The 25,438-nt window shown below is 38.8% G+C and overlaps 1 protein-coding gene across 1 annotated transcript in view; it reads right to left on the bottom strand.

The window, feature by feature from the left end:
* Hmga2 (high mobility group AT-hook 2) overlaps window positions 1–25,438 on the bottom strand; it is a 107,306-nt gene that overhangs the window by 28,709 nt on the left and 53,159 nt on the right. Inside the window, exons 4-5 of the mRNA XM_013018562.1 lie at window positions 24,918–25,042; window positions 20,687–20,842 (exon numbers count right to left, since the gene is read on the bottom strand). Coding sequence (XP_012874016.1) covers window positions 20,687–20,842; window positions 24,918–25,042 — 281 coding nt within the window. The remainder of the gene's footprint in view (window positions 1–20,686; window positions 20,843–24,917; window positions 25,043–25,438) is intronic.

Below are 25,438 nucleotides of genomic sequence, written 5' to 3'. Positions count from 1 at the left end.
CTGCTTAAAGATAATTTTTTAAAATCTTAAATAAACCAGGATTTTTAGTTAATGAAAAGTAAGTGACTACCACTATCAATTTTGACTATGCCTGAAACCAGTCTGTGGGTCTTGTAGAAAATATTTAATTTCTGTAAATATATCACCGTATTTCAGACATACTTACCTAATCAGATTTTCAAAAACAAAACAGGTTGGAGGAAAGAGCTTTTCTCTCTTAGGATTTTGTATGTGTACATGAGTGTGTATATTGTTCATTCTATTTGAAAAGTTAGATGTAAAAATAGAAGTCAATAGAAAACTCTGGAGGATTTATGGATTCAGGTCATAAGACTTCCATTGTCTTTCATTACCTGGTAATTTTTAATACCAGATTGTAGGAGGGAAAAAGTGCGTGTGTGTGTGTGTGTGTGTGTATATGTATATATATATATATACATACATATATACACATATATATGTGTGTATGTATATGTATATAGAAGTATATACATATATATACACATATATGTATATATACATATACTTCTATATACATATACATACATATATACACATACATATATATACACATATAATACATATATATATATGCACATAAGTTGGTTGTGATAGAAAGCATGCAATTTTACAAATAATAATGAAATGTACAGTACTCCATTCACAGATTCCATACATTTGCTATTTAGTGAAAAGTTCACCATCAGATTTTATAATTCTGTAACCAATAATAGTATCATAGAATTAGACCACAAACAGAATGCTTGATTACTATTTAATTCAGCAAAGAAATATCCCATGTCATCAAGAAGTGAATACAATTCCAATATGAGCACTGGTTGGTATTTTTGTGAGAAAGTGGAGTTAGAACTCTTCTCATTCATCAATAATGTACATGTGACTCCTTCATTGAATGGGAGAATATTTTTAAATATTTGAAGAATGTTTCCTCAATTTTTACCATGTTTCAGTCACAAAGTAAAGAGTACAAATACAACACTTATTTTTTTTAGTTTACCTGAATTATTAAAATGCCTTCAATTATTTTATTGTCTAGATAAGCACTAGCACTATAACACTAGGTTAAACCCATTTTGTAGCATAAGTCAATTTTTATGGTGTGAAAGCTGTTTTGTTTCAAGCTTCCATTCTATTATCACTGAACACAGAGTTAGAAAGGCACAAACAGTATGCACACTACCATGTATATATAGATATAATGTACAAAGATAACTCAAGGGCATAGTAATATCTAAAACAATAATTTGGAAACAATGAGCTTTGCATGTTACCTTTATTTTTCATGTAATTTATTTAATTATAATCTTATATACATTAACTCTTAAATAATGGCTATGTTTAGCAACCAGCTCACGAAATTCCTCAAAGTGTAGTTTTTGGTTCCAATCAGGCTCTCGCATACCAGAAAAAGAAATATCATTCTTAAAAATCAGCCTCAATCATGAGTAACAAAATTTAGTGAGTCTTTGGAAATAACTATAAAAATTGGGATAATTTTGTTCTTAGTTCTTTTTCTTTCTTTTCTTTTTCTTTCTTTCTTTCTTTGAGAACAGGGAGAAATAAAATTGTTGCTATCGTGTTATTTAGTATCCTTAGACAAAGTTCCTACTGTGAGCTAGATGTGGCTGCCAAAAGGAAAGATTGGGGTGGCTCCTACCTGAATCATGCTCAAGACTATGATAAGCTCTTCACCAGAAACAAATCCTACCTGGCTTGAAAGCCCCTTGGAAAAGAATTCTGGGGAGAAGATCCTGGACATACCGCCTGGACAAAGTTAAGCCATGATAGTAGTCATGATCCACTTTGCCACAGAAAATGTGGCAAGTCCATAACGAGTACATCATGCACAAATTTCAAGTGCAGTAAGGTGATACTAGACAATGCTGAGACTAGTGCTAAGATTAGTCCTTTCCCTAGAAGATTAGGTAGCAAGCAATGTCAGAAATAATCCAAGGAATTTGCCTTCTCTCTCTCAAATACTCACACACAAATGCTTTTGTTGATTACAAAGTAAATAGGAGCTAATTTTCTCATTGCAAAAATAATCTAAATTGCTTACACAAAATAATCTGAAATAAGTAATTACCCTATCAGTTATGGTTCTAAAAAACACAGATTATTTGTATATCTAAGACAAAAGGGTGGTTCCTCAACTTTTACTGTGTTCCAGTCACAAAGAGTACATATATAACACTTTTTAAAATTCGTTATAAGTTAAATTCCCTACATAAATGCCTTGATAACAGACCTTGAGTAGTAGAGAGCCTCTAATGTCAGGAAGCTACTTAGGCGGCAACATAAAATGTGTGCATGGCTTCATGGTGGAGCTGGAAATACCATTTTTCTTAAAATGCAATGGGCCATTTGTAAATTAAAATAGAAACATCCAGAGATGAAATACCCCTAGTTTTCATCACAAAAACTATGTAATCCTGGAATCCGATTCCTCAGCATCCCTTCCTTGGAAGAAAGTTGAGGAGTAATGTAGGATGTCTAGGCTGTGGACAATAGTGCACAATGAAGCAGCCTTAGATGTCCAGAACGTTTCTACCGATATTCCTAAATTCTCTCTCTCTCTCTCTCTCTCTCTCGTCAGTCGTGGGGCTTGAACTTTGGGTTTGGGCGCTGTCCCTCAGCTCTTCAGCTCAAAGCTAGTGCTCTACCACTTGAGCAATAGTGCCACTTCCAGTTTTCTGGTGGTTTATTGGAGATAAGTCTTATGGGCTTTGTTGCCCAGACTGGCTTTGAACAGTGATCCTCAGATCTCAACCTCCTGAATTGCTAGGATTACAGGTGTGAGCCACCAGCACCCACCTAAATTCTCTTATCTAGAAAGAGTTCCAAGCCTTCATTTCCCCATATTCTATCTTGTCATAATTCAGAAAATATCCTTATTATCATATCACAAAGTAGACTTAACAAAGTGTGTGTATGTGTGAGTACATGTATGCATGTCCCATAATAGACAAGAAAGAAAATGTTAAACAGAGAAAAGTTCGGACCAGAAGTCATCACAGGAGACAAAGGAAAATGTTACATGGAAAGGACTTGCTCCCAAATGTATCCTGAAGTATGATTCCATATAAGAATATTTGAAAACATTTGGATATTTGGAGCCATGAAAAGATGTAGTAAGAAGAGCAGAGCCAATGCAATTTGCCAGACAGAACTGGAATCTAGCACCACCACCCTTTCACATTATTAATTCCAAGTGTCCCTGTGTCTTCAGCTTTAAAAGAGGAATAATCATAACACGGTTTCACAGGATCACTAGAAAGATTGAGGGTAAAGCAAAACCAAGGGCTTGATACGCAACGTATATGGTACCCATTGGTGATTACCATGGATATAAATAAAATTTAAGCCATGAAAGGCTGTCATCTATATTCAGTTAAACATATGATAAAGCCTTTAACTATTAAGTAACAGATATTTAAAGTTATGATGCTTTCTGAATGGGGAAAAAAACCTAATACCTCATTAGAACTTTTGTAGAACTTGCTGTAATAAAACTTTCACGCTAACCAAAGCAGAGTTCTGTTGAGACTTAGAAACTCCATTTTTTCCCACTGAAAAGTCATTAAAAAAGATCTAAACACAGGACTAATGTCTAATAGTGGTTATCATAGTAACAACAACAGCAACAACAAAACTGAAAGAAAATGAATAAAAGAGTATCTCTACAGAAAATACTGATTTTCTACCCTGCTGCCCAATTTTTTTCTTCATTCAACTTACAGTACCTGTGTATTTAAAAACTGCAGTAGGGATTTGGGTGCTATTAAATAGCAATACCACATCTTAGCTGGGAGATGAAGCTTGGTAGCATGTTTTTTACCTAATAAGAGTCTGACATTCATAAGTAAGCAAGTCATACCAAGTTAAAATGAAGAGCTGGTACTGATGATTTTTGCAAACTTAAAGATGTTGTACTGTCTTGCCCCATGGGTAAATTATTTAACTTTCTTATTTCTTTGGGAGAAAGGATAAAAAAATGTTCTTCACCAACATCCCTTATCAGGACTCTCCTTTTAAATTTTGAACACCATTTTGTTCACTTACTTGCTTTGTATGCCTCTGGACATTTTCTTTTCCTTTCTTTTTCCCCCCTGCCCTCTTGTCTGAGACCCAGTATACAGATGCAACGTGAGAAAATGCATTGAAAGGAAGTAAACTATCTACTAGGATTTCCTAAACTCTATTATTTACAAGTTACACTTCAGAAATTTAAATCTCAAATAAGAAATATTTTCTTCATTTTTTCAAAAACTTACAACATAAAACTGCTCACATCTTCTTCAGTATTTGGTATCAGTTCTTCATTAACAAATAGTGATATGTCATCTAAGATTATTCAGAACAGTTACTTTTCACGTCTTTAGTATTGCAGGAACCAGATTTCAATTTACCCTTTTTTTTTCATTCTTCTTGAAAGCAAATAAGAACAGACATAGCAGTGATGAAGTTGCTCTAGTAAACCTGACACTGGAAGCATAGCCAGAGAGGTACCAAGAAAAGCAGAATCAGATTGTTAAGTATTTGTTCCCACAGACTCATTCATCTTAACTACTAGATATTTTCAGTAATTACATGCCAGCACTTAAGAAATTCTTTAAATCAGTTTCTTCATGCAGTGTTCTTCCAATGTTTAATCAATTAGGAAAACACAGCTCTCTCTACAGGCTATAAAGCTACTGTAGATCATGTTATAGAATCATCATGTGTCCAACAAAGGCCTGCAATTGGCCATTGACTTTCAAGCAGCAGCAAAGGTCAGAAGATCTGCTTCTAGAAATGGTCATGCTGCACAAGCACACACACACACACACACACACACACACACACACACACGTACATTCATAAAAAGACAGAAGAGGAAAAGACTAAGAAGAAGGGGGAAAAAGAAAGAGAAAAAGAAAGAGATTGAGAAAGCAACACACCTCCCAACAACAGCGGCCTTGTGATCCCTCTGGTAATGTTACCCAGTTTTGTTTATCATGAAAAGATCCCATTAATGCCTCAGTCCCATCAAACAGCAGACCAAGTCCATGAATGGCACCTATCAGAGTCCAGGGTAAATCCAATGATTAGAGGGAATTCGCCAAAGGGCCTTTGTAGCTGAGAAAAATGCCTACTCTGGGGAGGAATGCAGAAAATTCCTGGGAGCACAGGCCCCTCTTTGTTGGCAGTCTGGCGGTATTCTGGAGCAAATAAAGGGACAAAAATGGGATCTTAGATGCAATGAACATTTGAAGAAAATGGTTTTCAAAGACCTCCTTGAAAAATTCCTTTTAACCACCCCCACCCCCTCCCTGCACCAGGAAAAAGAAAAAAAAAAACAAAAAACAAAACTATTGCTCTGATAAAGATGAACCACAGAATTTCTACCCAAACCACCATCATATAGTATTACAATCCTCAGCAATTCTCAATGGGAACGGTTTCACTCAGATCTTCTTTGTCCTGCTGAGTTTCCTGGTTAAACAGTAAACCAAAGTTAAAGTTTTACAAATAAGAATACACACACACACACACACACACACACACACACACACTGACTACCCTCAACTTTACTGATTAGAATAAACTGAAACTGGTCATAACATGAAAGTAACAGGTATGGAAATAGAGACACATATAATAATACATTGGGTGAATTAAACCAACCTGGGATCACAACAAAGCATAGAGAAAATGCTGAGCAATCACCACAGTCCAAACAGGTACATACCACAAACTAGAAAGAAAAGCTGCCCAGCAGACTACATACATACAGTAAGGAAAGGAAGATAAGTAAGGCCTAGGGACCAAGCTTTGCTTGTTTTTACTTCTGCGTATAAAATCAATACTTGTTCATTAAAACCCCATAACTAATACAGGCAAGCAGATACATCTATATATCTTTATTTAAACTGTGCAGTGGTATAAGCCTATCTGAACATGCAAAAGGAGCAAAGGATCTACTATATACTTTCTTTAGTACATTTTTTCCGGAGAAAACAAAACCATTCATTTTTTTGCTTGTTTGTTTGGTGGGAATAAGCCAGCATCATAGAGAATGAATCAAAATCTTTAGGGACAATGGTCTTTTAAAACGTTCGGGCTTAGGGAGTTTTCAGCAAGGCATTCGATACATCTGAATTTCTCATTTTTTTTTCCTCAAAAGGATTTCCCCCTCCCCAAACCTTTTTAGGGCCCAAACAATTTTAATGACTTTTCTGAACAATGTGCCCCTAAGTGTAATACCTTTCCTCATAAATCTTGTTATAGACTTATTTTATGTTCCATTTTAATGTTTGCTGTGTTGAGGGAGAAGCAAAGTAATAATCATGTAATTCTAGTTGAAGGTTTTCCTCCCCTTTCCTGGGCTGAAGTCTAATAAAATATTATTTATTTGCATCTTTGGAGAGCTATTCACTAACATTTTTCAAAACCATAGTAAAGTGGTCGCAAAGGTGGTGTCTTTATTGCTTTGCAAATGTTGTTCATTTTACTATTTGTTTTAAATGCCATTTTACTGGTACCAGCGGATTTACATTAGAAAGCTATATTAGGATGCTATTTAGGGTGTGTATAACAAATGGAAACCGTTGGGCTGTGATTCCCCCCACTCCCTTCTTGTTCGTGCATATAACCATATAAAACACTTCTCCCAGACTTCCCTTCCAAATAATTGAGCATACATAATTGTGGGGTTATTGCATCACTGTTTATGGCCAACCTTGCCCTTTCCTCGGAATTACGCCAATAAGTTTCTACCTGGGGGTGGACTCCCATAAAGTTTATACATCTGTGTGCCAAAAGGGAGAGGTCAATTCTGCTTTTGCATCATTAAATATATAGTTTTGCAAACACTAATGAATACAATACATTCTCAATATATATAATGGCTTGAAAAACAATTGACATACTTTCCTGATGCATTTTGCAAATTTCCTCCTACGTCTGGACTGAGGAAAAAAACCCTTTATTATTGTTATTATTATTATCATTATTATTAGAGTGCTTATAAATAAAATGCTTCATTTTGCCAATGAGGTAAAAAAATCCATTTGAAAGAAAAGTCCAGAGCGGAAATAAATTTCAGCATAGAATAAAGTGCATGAATAACCCCCGACTCAGAATTCCCAATAAACGGAGTGAGTGCACCTCTCTACCACTATAGAGTTCTCTGAAATCTTGCCAGACACATAAATCCTGGAAATATCTTCTAAAAGATAAGAATGAGCTTGGAAAATGGATCATCAAAGAAATATGCAGTGCCAATAAAATAAACCACACACATATACACAATTTTCATTTACCAGATCCTCTTTCACAAACCAAGCAGATGGTAAGAGTTTTAAGACTAAGTTTTTCAAACTGCAATCTGATTTTTCTATTTAAACCAGAATCCTGAGCATGTTAAAATAAATGCAGTGGTTAGGATACAAAGAGCAGAAACACATAACCACGCTCACATTAAGTTGGCCGATAGAAGTGAAGAAATAAGAACTGTGAATTCCAAACATGATACCAGTTGTGTAATTCTTTTAGATGACCACAGTCTTTTTTTTCAATGAATTAAAAATATCATCACATACATTTCACTTTCAGTCAGTGACTTTTTGGGGTGCTCTGAGCAAAATCAACACAAGACTATGTATAGAACAGCTGCCCCGTGAAGAGCAGACTCCAAATAAAGTGGAAAATCACACATCAGTCTTGCTCTCTTCCTCCACACTTAAACTATTCTCAACTTTTCCTTTTGATCCTCATCCCTCAAATTGGGCCAGTAAAACATTTGAAACCTAATTCTTGGAACAACAGCTGTAACTTTCCTCTTTACCTGCAGAGACTATTCACACTGTGACTCATGACTCACAGGATAGCCCTAACTGTGAAGGCAGAGGTCAAATGGAAGGATCTTAAAAGACATTGTTCTATGTTTGCTAAGAATGGAAAACTCACACAAGGAAAGAGTTTCAGAAATCAGTTCTCCTTTATAAATTACTAATACAAAAAGAGGACTGAATGCTAACTTTCTTTAAGAAATACTTTTCCCCTCATGAACTATCTTTTCAGGGAGAAAAAAAATCACTGTGAAGATACTAAAAACTATCATCAAAGATTATATTCTGTTTTCATGTTTGGTTTTGTTTTTCCCAAAGGAATCCAATTTAGATTCTGCTTATGCAATATCAAATTGTGAAGTGCACTGTCATGACAGATCTTGTCATGAAACCCAGCGCCTGGGATTTTCCTGTGACCACACCTCCTGGAGAGACAGTACATGCTGCTGTGAACAAAGTGTGTCTTGCTGTGGCCCTTGAAGGTCCTCTATATTAACAGCAATTAAAGGGCTGAGATGTAATTTCACCCTTCTTCATGCAGGGCCTGCCTCACCTTCAACAGGAAATGGGGCCTGAGTCAGTGGGGCATGAGAATAATAGGAGTCTGTGACCAGCATGCAGTGCAGCCATGGTATAAATCTGTCATAGACACACTCGCAGAGGAAGAGGGACTTCCACACACTGCAGTCTGTACACTTTTTGATGCAGATACAGATTTATGGCACACGGGAAGCTGAGGGCCTTTGAGCCAAAGGGATCCTGTGAATCAAGGCCATTTTGTAGGTTTCCGCCATTCCAGAAACAACTACACATTTATAATTGTGCTTGAAGTCAGCCTCCTTCCAGCCCCAGGAGGCAGCACCATTTGGTTGAAATAAAACCAAGGACTTTTCCCAACAGCTGGCCAGCTCTAGTTTTAAGTTTTAACAACAGGATGAATGGATTGAGGACTGTTTAAAGGATCAAAAAGCGTTATGCCAGACATTCTGAGACCCACTCCCCAACAAGGCAGCTCCCATGTATCACATTCATCCCTAGATGATGAATCCATTTTGAAGACTTCCCTTGCTTTGTTCCCCCAACACAGATGACTCTTTTACCAAGATACTTAAAAGTGATCCAGCTGAATCCTCAAAGAAATGTCTCAAAAATTTCAGGAAAGCAAAGTCCTAGAGGGGTGGGGGGAGGGCAGGGAAGGCAGTGAGAAATAAATAGGTGGGGGAGTCTCAGAGTTGGTGTTAATTAATTAAAAACACAGTTTCAAAGCATCCCTAATAGAAGACTTCCTCCGTGCAGCTAGTATGTGATTCAGGGGGTGACTCAAGCAATAAAATCACAGTTGGGACTACTCTTGTGGTGCTGGGCAGGCCAAGTTCAATATTTTCCCTGTGAGGCATGCCTGTACTATAAAAAGAATGTGATGTTTGAAAATGAGTGTCCCTGCTCTCTGTGTGCTGGCATTAAAAGCCCCTCCTCACCCTCCTGCCACATTACAGGAGTACAGTATGAATCACAATCATGTGACGAACATCTCCTTGCCAAATTCTTTCAGGCCGCAACCATGGTGTGTTCCCTCTTAGGTCTCTGCCAGCAGCCTTTGTCTTCCAGCCAAGAGCATCATTGTGAGTGTCGGTGGAGAGGCAGAGTGCTCGGCTTTGGATTCACCACGGAGGAGACAAGGAGGCACATGATTGTAAACACTGTAATTGCTGAGCTGACAAAGTGGGTGGGTGGGTGGGGGGATGAAAGCGGGGAGGGGAGAGAAAAGTCAGCTGAGAGATGGAACAAACAGGCTGCTGAGAAAAGATGAAGCGCGTGCGCATACACACACACACACACACACACACACACACACACACACACACACACACACGGGGCTTTTCTTCTTTTTTTCTTTTTGGAGGGTGGTCTCTGTTGTGCTGGCATGGAATGGAGTTCTTGAGATCTGTACTCTCATTTAATTCTCCTGACAAATGGTCATGGGCGCTGTGCCCGCGAAGGCTGGGCTGCAGTTATTAGATAAGTGACTTGTAGGCACATGGCGAAGGGAGGCAGAGTTTAGACTGGAACCCAACTTCATGCCCTTGCCTCTCCCCTGTTTATCTTGCCACTTCTCATTTTGAAACTCAGATGTGGAGAAGCCAGAAAACTGCTTGGGCTTTTTACTATTTAAACCATTTTCTTAACTACCATGGGTCCTTAAACATCCATATTATCACTTTCAACAAGGCATGTGTATGAAAGCTAGTTGTCAGCCAGATTCAGAGTCATAGGGCCAATCTTCCACAGCCCTGACCACAGAACCCACCCCCCCAGTCTAACCATTGTCCACAAATGCATCTCCAGGGTCACCACGGGAACTGGGAGAGTGCATGGAGGAAAATATTATTGTAGTTCAACATCATGAATCACTACTGATGGAACCACTCAAAGTTTATCCCCTACTTACATCTGCATTTCCTTTGTATTCATTTATTGCTGTGGTTAACTACAGATTAATCGACTTGCCAGTTTTCTGGCTGAGTCTCTTGTAAGCATTGTCTGGCCCCAAAGAAGCAGAAATAGATCATGAAACTAGAAAGCTCTCTGGAAATATATAATGCTTGTTTATCCCAGTCTTCCTGAGTGCCTTGTTAGGTACCAGAATTTGTGGCCAAAAGATAGGAAGATAGCATGGTCCAAGGGATGGAAGATGAAAGAGAGTAATACTCAATGCATAGGAAAGAATAAAGATGAAGTAAAATAATCCTCTCAATTTCCACCCAACCCAAGGAAGGCTCAACTGTTTGTGAAATTCTGATGGACCTGAGGCAGGGGTCTGGGGGAGAGGGAAACGTGAGGGAGATGATGCTCATGTTCATGGTTTATGTGGCTTCAGTCAGCTGCCAAAATGATTCAGATCCTAAACAGAACTATACAAGTAAGGGATTCTGAACTATCCACTTCTTTTCATTGACCAAATCACAAGATTAGATTGTGAAAGACGATGTAGAATTTTGGAAAGGTTCAAAACCAAGACCTATTGATTTTTTTTCAGCTAATCATTCATTCAAGAAACACAAACAATGAAAACAGGGGTTATACCATGGGGGAAGAACATACAAGAAAAACAAAAAAAATACATAGTATATTATAAGTACATTAAAACAACAGCAACACCTCTTGTGTCCCTATCTCAGGGTTCATTTCACTTAACAAAATCTTATATGGTCATATGTACACAGCTTTTGACCTTTTCTGTTTGTCCCCCTGCATCTTGTATATACATTTTTCTAATTTGGGGAGGGGAAGGGAAATAACAAAAAGCTGAAATAAGGATAAAGACTGACCCATTTTAACAATAAGATGTGCAAGACACTATGTTGAAAACAAACTTTACAACTTTGGGGGGAGAAGGGGAAGTTGGGGAGCTGGGGAGGGAAGGGATGGTAGGAGAAAAACAAAGGAGGTGGTAACAATGCTCAATAGGAAATGTACTCATTACCTTACTCATGTAACTGTAACCCCTCTGTACAGTATCTTTACAATAAAAAATATATATTAAAAAAGAAACACAAACAATCTAGCAGTGACGTCTCAGTCTCAGTGTCAAGAGCTGGTCATTATCTCTGTCCTACTGGAATTGAGTTTGTTAGGGTAATCCAATGAAAACAGTGCCTCTACTTAGTAACTATTAACTTTGTAGTACACTACTTGTTTGCTTTTTAAAAAAATATTTTTATTGTCAAGGTGATATACAGAGGGGTTACAGTTACATAAGTAAGGTGACAAGTACATTTTTTTGTCAAACTTGTTACCCCTCCCTCATTTTTCTCCCACTTTCTCTCCCCCATAGCCCCCTCCCAAAGTTGTACAGATCATTTCCACCATACTGTCTTGTGAGTATCGCTGTTGCATTGGTTCCCCCCTTGTCCTTTGGCTCACTATTTTGTTATTCCCCTTCCCTTCCCCAATTCAGATAGACACATATACAATACCCAAGGTACCAAAATCAAATATAGTGACAAGTGATAAACCATAGGGAGAAGAACATATAAAAGAAACAAGAAATCATATAGTACATTAAAAACAACAACAGCAAAGAAAAACCTTTTGTGTCCATGTCTTAGAGTTTATTTCACTTAGCATCATCTTATATGGTATATGTACACAGCCATTGAGCTATTCTGCTCATCTGCTAAGATAATCCTATACGTATACTAATTATTGCAAATAAGGGAAACCATAGGACCTATGTTTCTTTGAGTATGGCTTATTTCATTTTTTCCAAGTCTTTCCATACAAATGTGGCAGTGTCATTCTTTCTAATGGAAGCATAGAATTCCACATTTTCTTAAATCCCCAAAAAACAAATCGTCAAAGAAACAACTACCCCATTAATAAGTGGGTTAAAGACTTAAAGAGAGACTTCTCTGAAGAAGAAATAAGAATGGCCGATAGACATGTGAAAAAATGCTCAAGATCTCTGGCCATAAAAGAAATGCAAATCAGAACAACATTGAGATTCCACCTCACCCCAGTAAAAATGGCTATAATCAATAAATTTAATAACAACAGATGCTGGAGGGGATGTGGCCAAAAGGGAACCCTACTGCACTGTTGGGAGAGTAAACTATTCAACCACTCTAGAAAGCAATATGGAGGTTTCTCAAAAGACTAAACATAGAGGTCCCCTATGACCCAGCAATCTTACTTATGAGCCAAATGACCACAAACAAAGCCATATTAAAGCTACCAACACAACTATGTTTATCACAGCATTATTCAACATAGCTAAGATATAAAACCAACCCAGATGCCCCTCTTAGATGAATGGATCAAGAAAATGTAGTATATATACACTACTTTTTGAGACTTGGATAACTCCAACTTTGCTATCGCTCCACTACTTTGAGCCACAGCTTTACTTCCAGTTTTTGTGGTTAATTGGATGTTAAGAGTCTCACAGACTTTCCTGCTTGGGCTGGCTTCGACCTGTGATCCTCAGATCTCAGTCTCCTGAGTAGCTAGGATTACGGGAATGAGCCACCAACACCCAGCTAGCTTGGTGCTTTTGTTGATGAAAATTAGCTCTGAAGAATTTATGAGCTCTTTGTTACTTTTACTGCTCTCTGGGTTGATGATACTCTTTGAAGGACTCTTATTTGTAGCAATTATGGAACCAATAAAACCAAATAAGAATGTGTAGGCAAGACAACCTGAATTTTCTCTAGTGAAAAAGGCAAGAGAATGTTTCAGAGTCTTCTGCTATGTAAGAAAGATCTACTGGGGGCTGGGAAGGTGGCTCAGTGGTAGAGCACTTGCCTTGCATGCCTGAGGCCCTGGGTTCGATTCCTCAGCACCACATAAGCAAAAAGAAAAAAAGCTGGAAGTGGCGCTGTAGCTCAAGTGGTAGAGCGCTAGCCTTGAGCTGAAGAGCTGAGGGACAGCGCCCAGGCCCAGAGTTCAGGCCCCACGACCAGACCCCAAAAAAAGAAAGAAAGAAAGAAAGATCTACTGCATAGGACTAGGATGAAGGAAGAAGCAGATGGTCAAACACCATCTGCCAACCTGCCTGGCTCCACCAGTTGTTAGCTGTTGACTTTCCTAACAGGTGACTTACCTCTCTATGTTTCATTTCTTCAGTAGCAGAAGGATCGAGCTCACTCGTTATTTCAGGAGAGAAATAAAATACTCATGATAGCTTTGGTATGTACTTTCCCATGACCTAATCCACATTCCAACTAAGGTTTGTCAACCCCACCTACCTCTTTAAGTCACAAGCCCCATTCATTCATCATTCCCTAAAGGCTGGATGCTTTACCTTGTTACCTTGTACTGCTTTCAGTTGGTATTCTTAGAATGGGAACTGTCCAGAACATACATTTGCTTATATCTCTTAGTAGATACATTTGGATATTTACTTAGTGAACAAGTGGGGGAAAGCCTTTTTCTTTGTGGGGAAATTCTGAGAGAAGAGGTAATATTCCTGTTGTGCCAATTAGTCATAAAAATCCAAATGAAAGAAATCATAAATATCTCATCAGATACTGAAGTTCATGTGACAAAAGTAATTAAAAAGTTTAGGAGGTTCAAATGGGCTCCGTGAATATTCTTTTAAGAAATGTTTAATACTTCGGGTATGTTGGTATGGATAGGAGTAGGTAGGTAGTAAAATTCAGAAGTGAAATGAAGCAAGGTAACAAGCACATAGTCCTTGCCGCTAGTGTGGACCAAGAAGGCAGCTCACTCACCATCTCAGTCAGTAATAACCTCAGGCAAACCAGCTGCTACTCTTACAGTTGGTGTGAAGGCTGTGGTGTGTCTACACATGCATGCACATGGTAGATGTGTGCATGAAAGAGAGAGAGAGCTGAGAAGAAACGCTTACTGATTTAATGAAGGCAATCTCAAAGACATTAATGCTAGGTGCTGGTGGCGCAGAGCTGTAATTCTAGCAACTCAGGAGGCTGAGATGTGAGGATTACAGTTCAAAACCAGCCTGATAAGGAAAAATCTGTGAGACTCTTATCTCCAATTAAGCATTTAAAGAAAAACAGAGGGAAAAAGCTCAAGGACAGCACCCAGGCCCTGAGTTCAAGCCCAAGTACTGGACACACACGCACACACACACACACACACACAAATGTGTTAAACTCAAAGTCAATGAAAGAATAACTCAGGTGTTGTTCTTCAAAGGAAAAAATAATGTACTTATTAAAGACTATACTGGCTACCAATAACTTACCTTAGAAAATACTAGTGCTCAAATTCCAAAGAATCTTTGCTACTTAATAGTTCAGATAAAGAAGTTGCTATATTCTTTAAGATATTTAGTCGCTTAGATTCTTAAGTACTGTATATTTTTCTTAATTCTCTTCTGTGTATTGACTGGATGGGATGCCAATTTTAGAAATATTAGCTAAGGAAAGATCTTCATTGCATTCCTTGAACTGGCTTTAGAACAAGTCCTCAAACTCTTCCATCTCTAAAATGTCACAGTAAAATATCATTTGCTGCATGGAAGGGCCATCTGTGCAATGAACTCTTCTTGGAAATGGCATCATATAAATTGCTAGATAAATAGAGTGAGGTAATTGGCCCTGGACAATTCTGGGCCATGGGGAACATGCATTACTTTCTAAATGAGCTCAAAGTTATTAAAAGCCTCACAAATTTCATAACCTATAGTTTAAGAGAGTGCTGCTTGCTAGTTAAGGAGTAATGGGGAAGGCAATGAATGAAACAGGAAATAAGGAACTCCATAAACTGTGCCTTCCACAAAAGCAAGAGTATCTTCAAGACAAGGAATGAGTGAGGATGACCACCACCTACTGGTGAAAAGATCTGTAAATTTCTTTCCTCTCCTCTCCTCTCCTCTCCTTTCCTCTCCTCTCCTTTCCTTTCTTCTAGCAATCCTAGGTTTTAAACTTAGGCTCTGTGATTGCTAGTGCTTTACCAGTTGAGCAATAACCCCTTACTTGTAGTTATTTTCCCCCCATGGTTTCTTTGTGTTTCTGCTCCTGATTACCCTCCAATTGTGACCCTCCTACTTATGTGTTCCTTAATATCTGGGATTACAGGCAAGTGCCACCATTCCAAATCTGGAAATAGCTCTTGAACTCAATGGCTTGCCCAAGTTGGATTCATACCATCTTCCTCCAACACCTCTGTTTTGTCTTTTAGTCAATGTCCTTTCATAGAATACCTTAAGGGGGAATGGATCCAAAAAAGATCCCCAACAAGAAGAGGAAATAGGGGCTGAGGGAGCTCAGAGTCTTTAACCTCAAATGAAGAGTCAGAGTAAAAGCACTTGGAGAAAAGCTCCTTAAAATTCTTTCAGCATCCCAACCACTTTTTTGAGGTATTGGGGGGTATGAACTTCAGGCTTCAAGCTTGTTAGTCAGGAGCTTTGCCACCTGAGCCATGGCACTAGCTGTTTTTGTTTTAGTTACTTATGAAGTAGTAACCTTTATTTTGGATGGGCTGGCCTGAACCTGGATCCTACTTCTTACACTTATGTACACCACTCCCATATTTCTTTTTTATGAGTGCTTGATAACTTTTTGCCTACACTGGGCCTAGAATATTGATCCTCCCAATCACCTCTTCTAGGGTAGCTAGTATTACAGACATGAGCCACTATGTCCAGCTCAATATCCATTCTTTTTTAAAGAGTAAAGAATCATAGATCACAAAAGCATATATGCATGCCAAGTTTAAGAATCTTATCTTTCTGTTGGTCCAGTTTAACCTAGTAATTCATCTAAAAAGAAAAAAGGATATTTCCGTGGCACAGACATTTGTTATCATCAGATAACATTTTAAAGTAATTTTGGACAAGGGACTCACAATCGATAACCATTAGTTACAAAAATCTTTTTCTTATCGTTATTTAAACCAGGAAATATGGGAAAGAGGGCTTGCCTTAAAATGATCTTTTAGAGAGGAAACTGGTCTGAGATCTTTAGTGTGTGCTGTAAGGTGCATCGAGGATGCTGTGGTCACAAAGCAAGTGCATTCCCAGCATGCTATTTATTTCCAGGGGTTATGCACATTCCAGACCATGTCACCAGGGCTACTGGTGCATGAGAAAATAAGCAAATGAGACACACATTCGCTCATGTGGCAAATCACCGGGTTTGCCAAGTGGAAAAGAACAAAAACTTACAGGGAAAACATTTTGTTTTCAATCTACAAGGATATTAATAAGACTCCAACCCAGCATTCTGTGGCTACATTTCCCAGGAAGAAGAGTCATCTCTAGCCAAAAGAACATAACAACAAACCTCTTGTATCTGAGAAATATGGATCTCGTGATGTCATTTAAAACCTACTATTAATCTATTATAATCTATTAATTTTGACCAGTGCTGGCTGGAATCATTCATGTTTCTCTGAGAGTTTGACACAGAAGGAAAGGAAGGAAGAAAGGAAGGAAGGGAGGAAGGAAGGAAGAAAAGAAGGAAGGAAGGAAGGAAGAAAGGAAGGAAGGAAGGAAGGAAAGAAGGAAGGAAGGGAAGGAAAGCAAGCAAGCAAGAAAGAAAGAAAGAAAAAGAAAGAAAGAAAGAAGGAAGGAAGGAAGGAAGGAAAGAAAGAAAGAAAGAGGGAGGACGAAGGAAGGAAGGAAGGAAGGCAGAAGAGAAGGAAGGAAGGAAGGAAGGAAGAAGTGGAGGAAGAAGGGAGGGAGGAAGAGGGATAACAAGAGAAAAATTGAAGACAAACTCTATCCGAAACAATTTGTAATTTAGAGTTAATAAATTAATTACTAACATGACCCATTATATGTCATGATCCAAAATTAAAAGCTTCTCTAGGTAAAATTCTAAGGAATCAACAGTAAAAACAAACAAACTAGCAAACACCCTTTCTAGGCTGGGCATGATGGTATACATCCATAGCTATTTGGGAAGCAAAAGTAGGAGGATCATGGTTTGAGACTAGCCCAAGCAAAGTTAACATGAGACCCTATCTAAATAACAAACTAAAAGCAAAAGTGACAAAGGGTAGGGAGCTGTTGGTAGCTCAGGTGGTAGGGTGCTTGCCTAGAAAGCTCAAGGCTCAGAGTACAATACCTAGCACAAAAAGGGGAAGGGAGGGGAGGAGGGCAACCCACGTGCTAAAAGGCTAAAAGGAGGATCAAGTCAAAGAGCATAAAAAATTCTTAAAAGAAAAGACTATTATGCAAATATAAGTCATATATTATACTACTGAATAGCAATTAAAACTAGAATCAGTTAGAAGCCTTATTATAAAATGTATTTGATCCAGTTTGGAAATCACAAATGATTAACACGTTTTGTTGGCCCTTGCACAGCACTTATTTTGCATCAGGTATGGCATGAAGCAAGCTAGGTAATTAACTCATTTAATGGTCTTTGCAACCCATTATAAGTTACAAGAGATAGTGTTATCATTACTATTCTGTAGCCAAGGCAACAAAGAGATGACAAAACATGTCTAAGGTCACAATGGTGGCGATTGCTACCGTGAGTTTAATCACACAATTTCAAGGATGCTAATAATCATTGAGAATAGAGAAGTACAATTCCATTAGGATACAAAAACGTCATAGAAAATTTTACTTAGGAAAACAATAATACCAAACTATTTGGACCACTTACTTTGAGGAGATCAAATAACATGTATGAAGTCACAACCTTCTTTAGAAATAAAAAGCAGTATAGATTAGTTTTCAATTTGCCCCTTTTTGTATATATTTTTTATTGTAAAGATACTGTACAGAGGGGTTACAGTTACATGAGTAAGGTAATGAGTACATTTCCTATGGAGCATTGTTACCTCCTCCTTTGTTTTTCCCCTACCCTTCGTTCCCTCCCCACCTCCCTGACTCCTTCCCCCCCTCAAGTTGTAAAGTTTGTTTTCAACCTAGTGTCTTGTACATCTCATTGTTACAATGGGTCAGCCTGCATTATTTAAGCATTTTGTTATTTTCAATTTACCCTTGACAGCAAAAAGAGACATCATGTTCTTTAATACATAGTTATTATCTTTACTTGTTTATATCATTTATATTTATATATTTATTTAATACTTATTTATTAACTGACCATACTCAATTTGGCAAAAATGTTTATTTTTTATCATTATCCACTGAACCCTTTAGAAAAAGCCCTTTAAAAAAGTTTTCAGAGCTTGGTGCCAGTGACTAGTCTATAAACCTAGCTATTCAGGAGGCTGAGATATGAAGATCATGGTTTGAAGCCAGTCTGGGCAGTGGTCTGTGATACTCATCTCAAATTAACTACCAAAAAGCCAGAAGTGGAACTGTGGCTCTTGTAATAGAGCGCTAGCCTTGAGCACAAAAGCTTGGGGACAGTGCCCAGGCTCGATCTGCTTCTTGAATCATCTGCTTTAAACACTACATGCGTAGGGAAAGGATCATTGAACTTATTTTATTATTGCATTTTTATTGTTAGGAGGAATTCAACAGACTGTACCTTCAAAAAGCAAGAGGATGTTCATGATAGAGTGAGTGAAGGAGACCACTGCTAGTTGGGTCATGGTGGTGAGCTGACGAGCACTGTCTAGAACTACCTCTTTTCTCTGGGGCATTGGGAGTTCGAACCCAGGGCCTTGCACTTACTAGGCAGGTGCTCTACTGCTTGCCTCACTCTCAGCCCTTTTTTGGTTTAATTTTCTGGTAACAGTTCACTCTCCTTACCTCCCCCTTCCCTGGGACCTGGTTTCAAACCTCTAACCTTCTTGTATCACACGAGCCACCATTGATTTTAATAAAATGGAAATTACTTGGGAAGCATTATAAAATATGCATTGCAGAAAGTATTAAGAATGATAATGTTTTTAAGTAGCCTTGGCAATAATGTATTCTAGCCCTGAATTTACAAGGGATTAATACCACGATGCATATAGAGTGACCTAAATCCAGGTTAAGATTAAGACAGGCCTTGAGGGGTACCCAGGATACCCTGCAGTGGCTAAGAGCAGAGGAGCTTCTTCTAGCTTACTAGTCTCGAGTAAGTTATTTAACTTAAGCCTTACCTATTCCATCACACACAAAGGGACTATTTCTTAGGAGATACTGTATATAGAGAATATTGAGTGCAATAGGACCCAGGAAGGGCTGATTAAGTCATGATTATGATCCTTATCTTTAGCAATAGGAGACCAGTTTGTGTCAGAGCAAGATGTAAATAAAGCACATTTGGATGAAGAGTTCTTACAAATTGTTCTCAACTGGCCTTATCCCTTCCATACAACTGGGTCCACAGAAACAAACATCGCATATCACTAGTGTTTCCTTCTCCCTGTGGCATTCATTATTCATGTTGACCTCCCTGCTTTCACCCCCACAACCACCCTTGAGCCCCTTGGGAAATCTTTTCTATCCCAATTACAACTTTGAAGTTGAATGATTTCCACTTTGTGGAAAGGTTCCTTCAGATAAATGTACATTCACTAGGGAACTAAGCAGATTCAGGGAGTCTGAACAGAAGGATGCTATGGCTCACATTACCTGCTTCTTCCTAATTTACATGGGGCCCTTCCTGGAAGAAGGCAGGGAAAGCTACAGTTTGATTTAACATCTCCACATCAAAACTGAACAAAATCATATAATTGGTCTGATCTTAACTCAAATGTATTCCTTATGGAAAGCAGCCCTGTTTAAAAAAAGAAAACATAAAATACCTCTTAGGGAAGAGATCAGGTATTTATGAACAATTCCTGCTTTGCTTACAACTCCAATTCTGGTTCAAATAAAACAACTATGTTGCTTAGCTAATTGTTCACACTGTCTCAGTTCCTAGAAATATATTACTGTAGCCCCATTTCCCCATTTCATGGAGGAGGCGGGATGGATTAAGTAGCTCATTCAGGGTTACCAATTCCTTAGAAACAGAACGATTAAAACTATAGAAGCAGTAACGATGAGCCCTCAGATGTCCCTTATACCTCTGGTAAGGCCACTGCCCAGATATGCCACAGCTTCTCTAGCCTCAGTTTCCCGGCCTTGAGAGCTTGCAGCTCACATCCTATGTTCCCTTCTTTCCCAAGCCCTGCCCTGGGCGGGCTGCTTTGTTTCTGTGTTCAGCAGCTCTGGCTGCGATGTCCCTGGGCTGGGCCTTGTTTTGTTTTCGATGCTGGATGCCTTTCAGGGGCCCCTGGCAAAAGCGCAGAGCAGTCCCCCACGCCTTCCTCCCCCAGAGTTCAGGCAGTTTCGGGGTAGGCAGAGGCCCAACCGGCAGAAGCCACAGAAATAGCACTGCCTGATTCTCAGAGATGTGGGCCCCAAAGGGCGGCCCGCAGGACTTTGCCCTTCAGCCCATTCTCACCCACCAAGGCTTGTGCTCTCCAGTGGTTCCCAGGCTTACTTCCTTTTTAGGCAGGGTGGACCCCATTTGGGTGGTAACTGCTCAGAGGTAATGCTTCCTGAGACCCAAGGACGGAAGATGCCACCTAGAACCCCACCCTCTAGACCGCCTGCATTCTGCAGCACAGAGCCCTTCAAGGGTTCCTCTTCTGTACTCCTGGGGAAAAGGAGCAGTTTCAAGAAGGGCATGTCCAAGGACATTTCTAAGATCAGAAACGTCCGGCTTCTCAGTCACGGTGGAGAGGGAGGGTGTGCAGGCTGTTTGAAGGCCCCAGGATGACTCAAGCGCTCCTGCAGTTTCTGGTTTCCTCCCCACACTGTCTTCTCCTTCCCTTCTTCACTGCTTTTGTTCCCCTGGGTCTAGGACAATACCCCAGCCAGGTCAGTTCCAGTCATAACTAGATCTTTCCACTATTTAGTAGCACACAAAGGATTTGTTGGAGTTTTATTTTGTTTCACTACTATTAAGCAAGATTGCTTCATAAGCCTTTAAGTTTTTTTTTTTTAAGCCAATTCTTATTGACATATCCTGGCCAGCAAACACGTGATTCACCCAAGGATGTCACCAGAGGGAAGAAAAATATCCAATGCTGTGTCATGTAAGAGACACAAACAACTGAACTGTGGAATAAGGACACTGTCTCTTGAGCAGGGAGGACAAAAAACTCACAGACTAAAGACTCAGGGACAGGGAGGAGGGGTTGTAGAGGTGGCCAGGCCAAAGTTAGCAGTTCCCTCCTTGTTGTCTTTTTTATTCCTAGCATTAGGATGAATGGACGTCCACAGCATCTTCTAGATGCAACCATGGTCAATTGTTTGTACTGCCCTAAATCTAATATGTGGTGGCTTCTCACAACTTAAATACCAAGCAGAAAACAAACCATTAGGCATCAAAAGGACATTGGTATATTTCTTTTTTTTTTTTTTGTCAGTCCTGGGGCTTACGCTCAGGGTCTGGGTGCTGTCCCTGAGCCTTTTTGTGCTCAAGAATAGCATTCTACCACTTGAGCCACAATGCCACATCTCCCTTTTTCTGAGTAGTTTATTGGAGATAAGAGTTGCACAGATTTCTCTGCCTGGGCTGGCTTCGAACCGCAATCTTCAGATGAGTTACAGGCATGAGCCACCAGCACCTGGCTAAGTGTATTTCTTTAAACAAACATCATTTGATCAATATTTTATTGAGAGATTTTACGTGATAGGCTCATGCCAGACACACCCACTTTTCCTAGCTTTTACTCCATGGGAAGGGATAAACAGAGCCTGTCACAAAGATTTCCATTTTGAAAGAAGTATTTTTCCACTAGCAGGATGACCAAATCCTAACTTATCAGTGATTTTCTTTTTTTAAGTAAAGTAAATTTTAGCCCGGAGACCAGGAGAGCTAGAACAATGATCTGTTCTCTGATGAGAAAACTTTAAACATTAAATGAACATTTACCAGCAGATACAGGTGAGATCTTCACTGTAAGCTGTCTGATTCTCAAGCAAACATACCATCACACAAAAACAGCAACCTTCTGACTCATCCTCCCATCCTACCATGCCAGTGGCCTCCTGCAAACCATTGATCTTCCATAAGTACACATTTTATTATCTTTACTAGGAAGGGACTATGTTAGGGGATCTCTTATTTCCCTTCTAGTTCTAAGATGAAATACTTGTTTAATTCAAAAATCCCTTAATATTATCAGTGATCTTTTTTTTTATTTTAGTCTTTAAATAACAAGGGTACTACGTTCTTCATAGCATAAAAATGGCTCGCTGTCATAACTTTTGAGAGAAACACAGTTGCAAAACTTGCCTTGTATTTTTTACAGTGCGGAGAGAGGGTGAAAGATACCAGTGATAAAGATTGAGGGATAAAGGCATCTTAATTTGCCTTGACCTGAGATGCTTGAAAAGTGATTGTTTCTGCCTTGGACAATGCTTTTGCCTCTACTATTCTCACCAGTACTCCAGCATTTAGTGTCAAAGGTTTGTGAATAGACTTCAGAATGTGCAAGTGGCACCTCCCATCGTTAGCTGTCTACATTTTTTAATAACCACTTGCATACTTTTGGTCAACCACTGTAAAGTAAACAGTCCTTCCCAAATGTTTTTGTTTTCTTTGACAGTACAGCAATAATTCACTTAGAATGTTACAGAACAAAATAGCACTGTAATGCTGCTGCAGAGCTGGATTTTTATGATTTCTATTCAAGCTGTTTTTTTTTAAGTGAAAAAGATACCAGACAGCAAAGAACATAAAACACTTTGGAGATATGTCAAATTTGTGTCTTCACTTCCCGTTCCCACCAAAATACATCTACATCTATGTGTGTCTGTGTAAACACACATGCACATCCACATGTATAAATGAGTATTTTATATACATCTAAAACAATATCATCTACAATTTTTGCTACTTCTATACTACTTTTGTTTCAAACTTGAGAAATATATATCAAAATTGTGGTGCTGTAATCCGTGTTCGTGCAAAAGATGGCATAAATTGGAATTTGTCCTTGCTTAGAAAAAATTGTGGGGAAAAAAATGTCCTAATACACTTTCTACTAAATTCTTCTCCAGCCATGTCCATGCTAAAGAAGTATAGATCTGGGTACTTGTGGCTCACACCTGTAATCCTAGCTAGTCAGGAGACTCTTATGTTCAATTAAGCACCAAAATTCAGAAGTTGAGCTGTGGCTCAAGTGGTAGAGCACTGGCCTTTAGAGAAAAAAAAAGACTTAAAAGGATAGGGGTCAGACTGAGTTCAAGCCCCAGTGCCAGCACACAATAAATAAAACTAATAAGTAAATAAATAAAACAAAAAGTATGGGGGAGGAGCCCTTATATATAGTTTGTTCCAAAGGCATTATAATTTGGTATAGCTATAGATATAAGATATTTTTGGAGGAGTGGATAGGTTTGTTACATAAAATAAAAATCCATCTAAAATGGAAGGATGAAAAATAATTTGAGAAACCACATAGGGCTCTTTCCCCAAACAAAGGATATATTTGCAGCAGACAACATTTGAAGGAAGAAGTTGGACTATTACATCTTTATCTTACCCATTCTTCCCTCTGAGAAACCTACTTCTGTCCTGTATGTCATGGCTGGTAACATCTGCTGTGTGACTAGCATGAATAAATCTTGTACTGAGTTTCATGCCAGAGGCCAGGAGCTTATCAGCAGGACCATCGCACCTGCATTCCTTGCAAGTCTTTAACTCTGGCTGCCTGGCCTGGCTTGAGCTTCTCCAGCAGAGAGCAGTGAAACACTATCAATAAACCTCCTTTGGGAAACCAGAGAAAATTCCAAGCTAGGAAAAAAGGCAAGAGGCAAAAGTGGACAGGTCTATCAGAATGGCAGCGTTCAAACCTTGATGCCATAATATCACTACATATATTATGTACTTTGTAATAGTATATGTTTATGTGCATTTAGATGTTACATGTTCGTCACAATATCACTTGGCAGTAAGGTGGATAATCCAAAAGAAAAAAAATGTGCTTTTCAAAATAAGTTGCTTATGGGAAACCTATGATTCCTATATGCTAGTCACTTATTAGCATTATTCTTACACAAGTACTTGGTGCTTTTATTTATTTTTTATTTTTTTAAATTTAAATTTTATTATAAAAGTGATGTACAGAGGGGTTACAGTTATATAAGTAAGGAAATGAACACATTTCTTTTTGATCAGTGTTACCCCCTCCTAATTTTCTCCCACTTTCTCACCCCCCCCCACTCCAAGTTACAAAGTTCATTTCCAACATAGGGTCTAGTAAATGTCACTGTTGAATTGGTTCACTCTTTGTCCCTCTGTTTCTGCATTCCCCTTTCCTTCCCCAAATCAGATAAATGTATATGCAAGACAAAGGGTACAGAAAGCAAAACACAGTGACAACAGGTAATAAACCAAACGAAAAGAAAGAGGAAAAAGAAATAACTGCAAACAGTACAATTAGAAAAAAAAACTCTTGTTTCCATTTCTTGGAGGAGGTACAAGGAAGATGGTAGATAGTTAATGGGGACCAACAGAGCTCAAACAGAAGAAGCAGAGTTTGAGGGCCCACCAAGCTATCCACATCTAGAGAGTCACACCAAGTCACACTACAGATTGGTGCTTTAATTGACATGAGCATCATCATCATGTCTGCTCTTTGATCCAGCCACCTACCTTGTCAGGCACTTTACTGTTTACAGTGCAGTAAGGCTTGATAAAACAACTGCGAGAACTTTACACATCCACATTCTGTGAAACACTGGCCCGAGAACCACTGGAAGAAGTCTGAAGAATAAAGTGTGCTGCAGCTGCAGTGCCAAAGTGGAAGTGTGAATGGCGCTTCCAGGTAAAGTGATCTATGACCTTGAACATGAGCTTGCTAACAGCGCATCACAAAAGTGTGCATGTTCCCTAATCATCCTGCCATTGGCAAGAGTGCAAGAAGGTTCGCTCTTCCCATCAACAACAGCATGATGACAGAGAGAATTAGTGAGTGAAATGTTTGTGCTTGGCTGCTCTTAAAGAAAACATATATTTCCACAGAAGGAAGTATGAGTATTTATAATCCCATGATGTAACACATATAACTTGACCTGTTGGTGTTCCTGGAAAAAAATAAATAAAAGAATGCGATACCTTTTTAAAAACAGAACAATGGTATCAGACAGAAAAGAGACATTAAAAAAAAAAACAACAGGCAGAGCATTCATTTGCTCTACTGAAGTGAGAGCTAATATTCTATGTATACATCACACAAAA

Source organism: Dipodomys ordii, unplaced genomic scaffold, assembly GCF_000151885.1.
Source record: "Dipodomys ordii isolate 6190 unplaced genomic scaffold, Dord_2.0 Scaffold3, whole genome shotgun sequence".
Classification (NCBI taxonomy): Eukaryota; Metazoa; Chordata; class Mammalia; order Rodentia; family Heteromyidae; genus Dipodomys; species Dipodomys ordii.
Note: the sequence above shows the minus strand (reverse complement) of the source record. Positions and strands in the feature narration are given on the sequence as shown.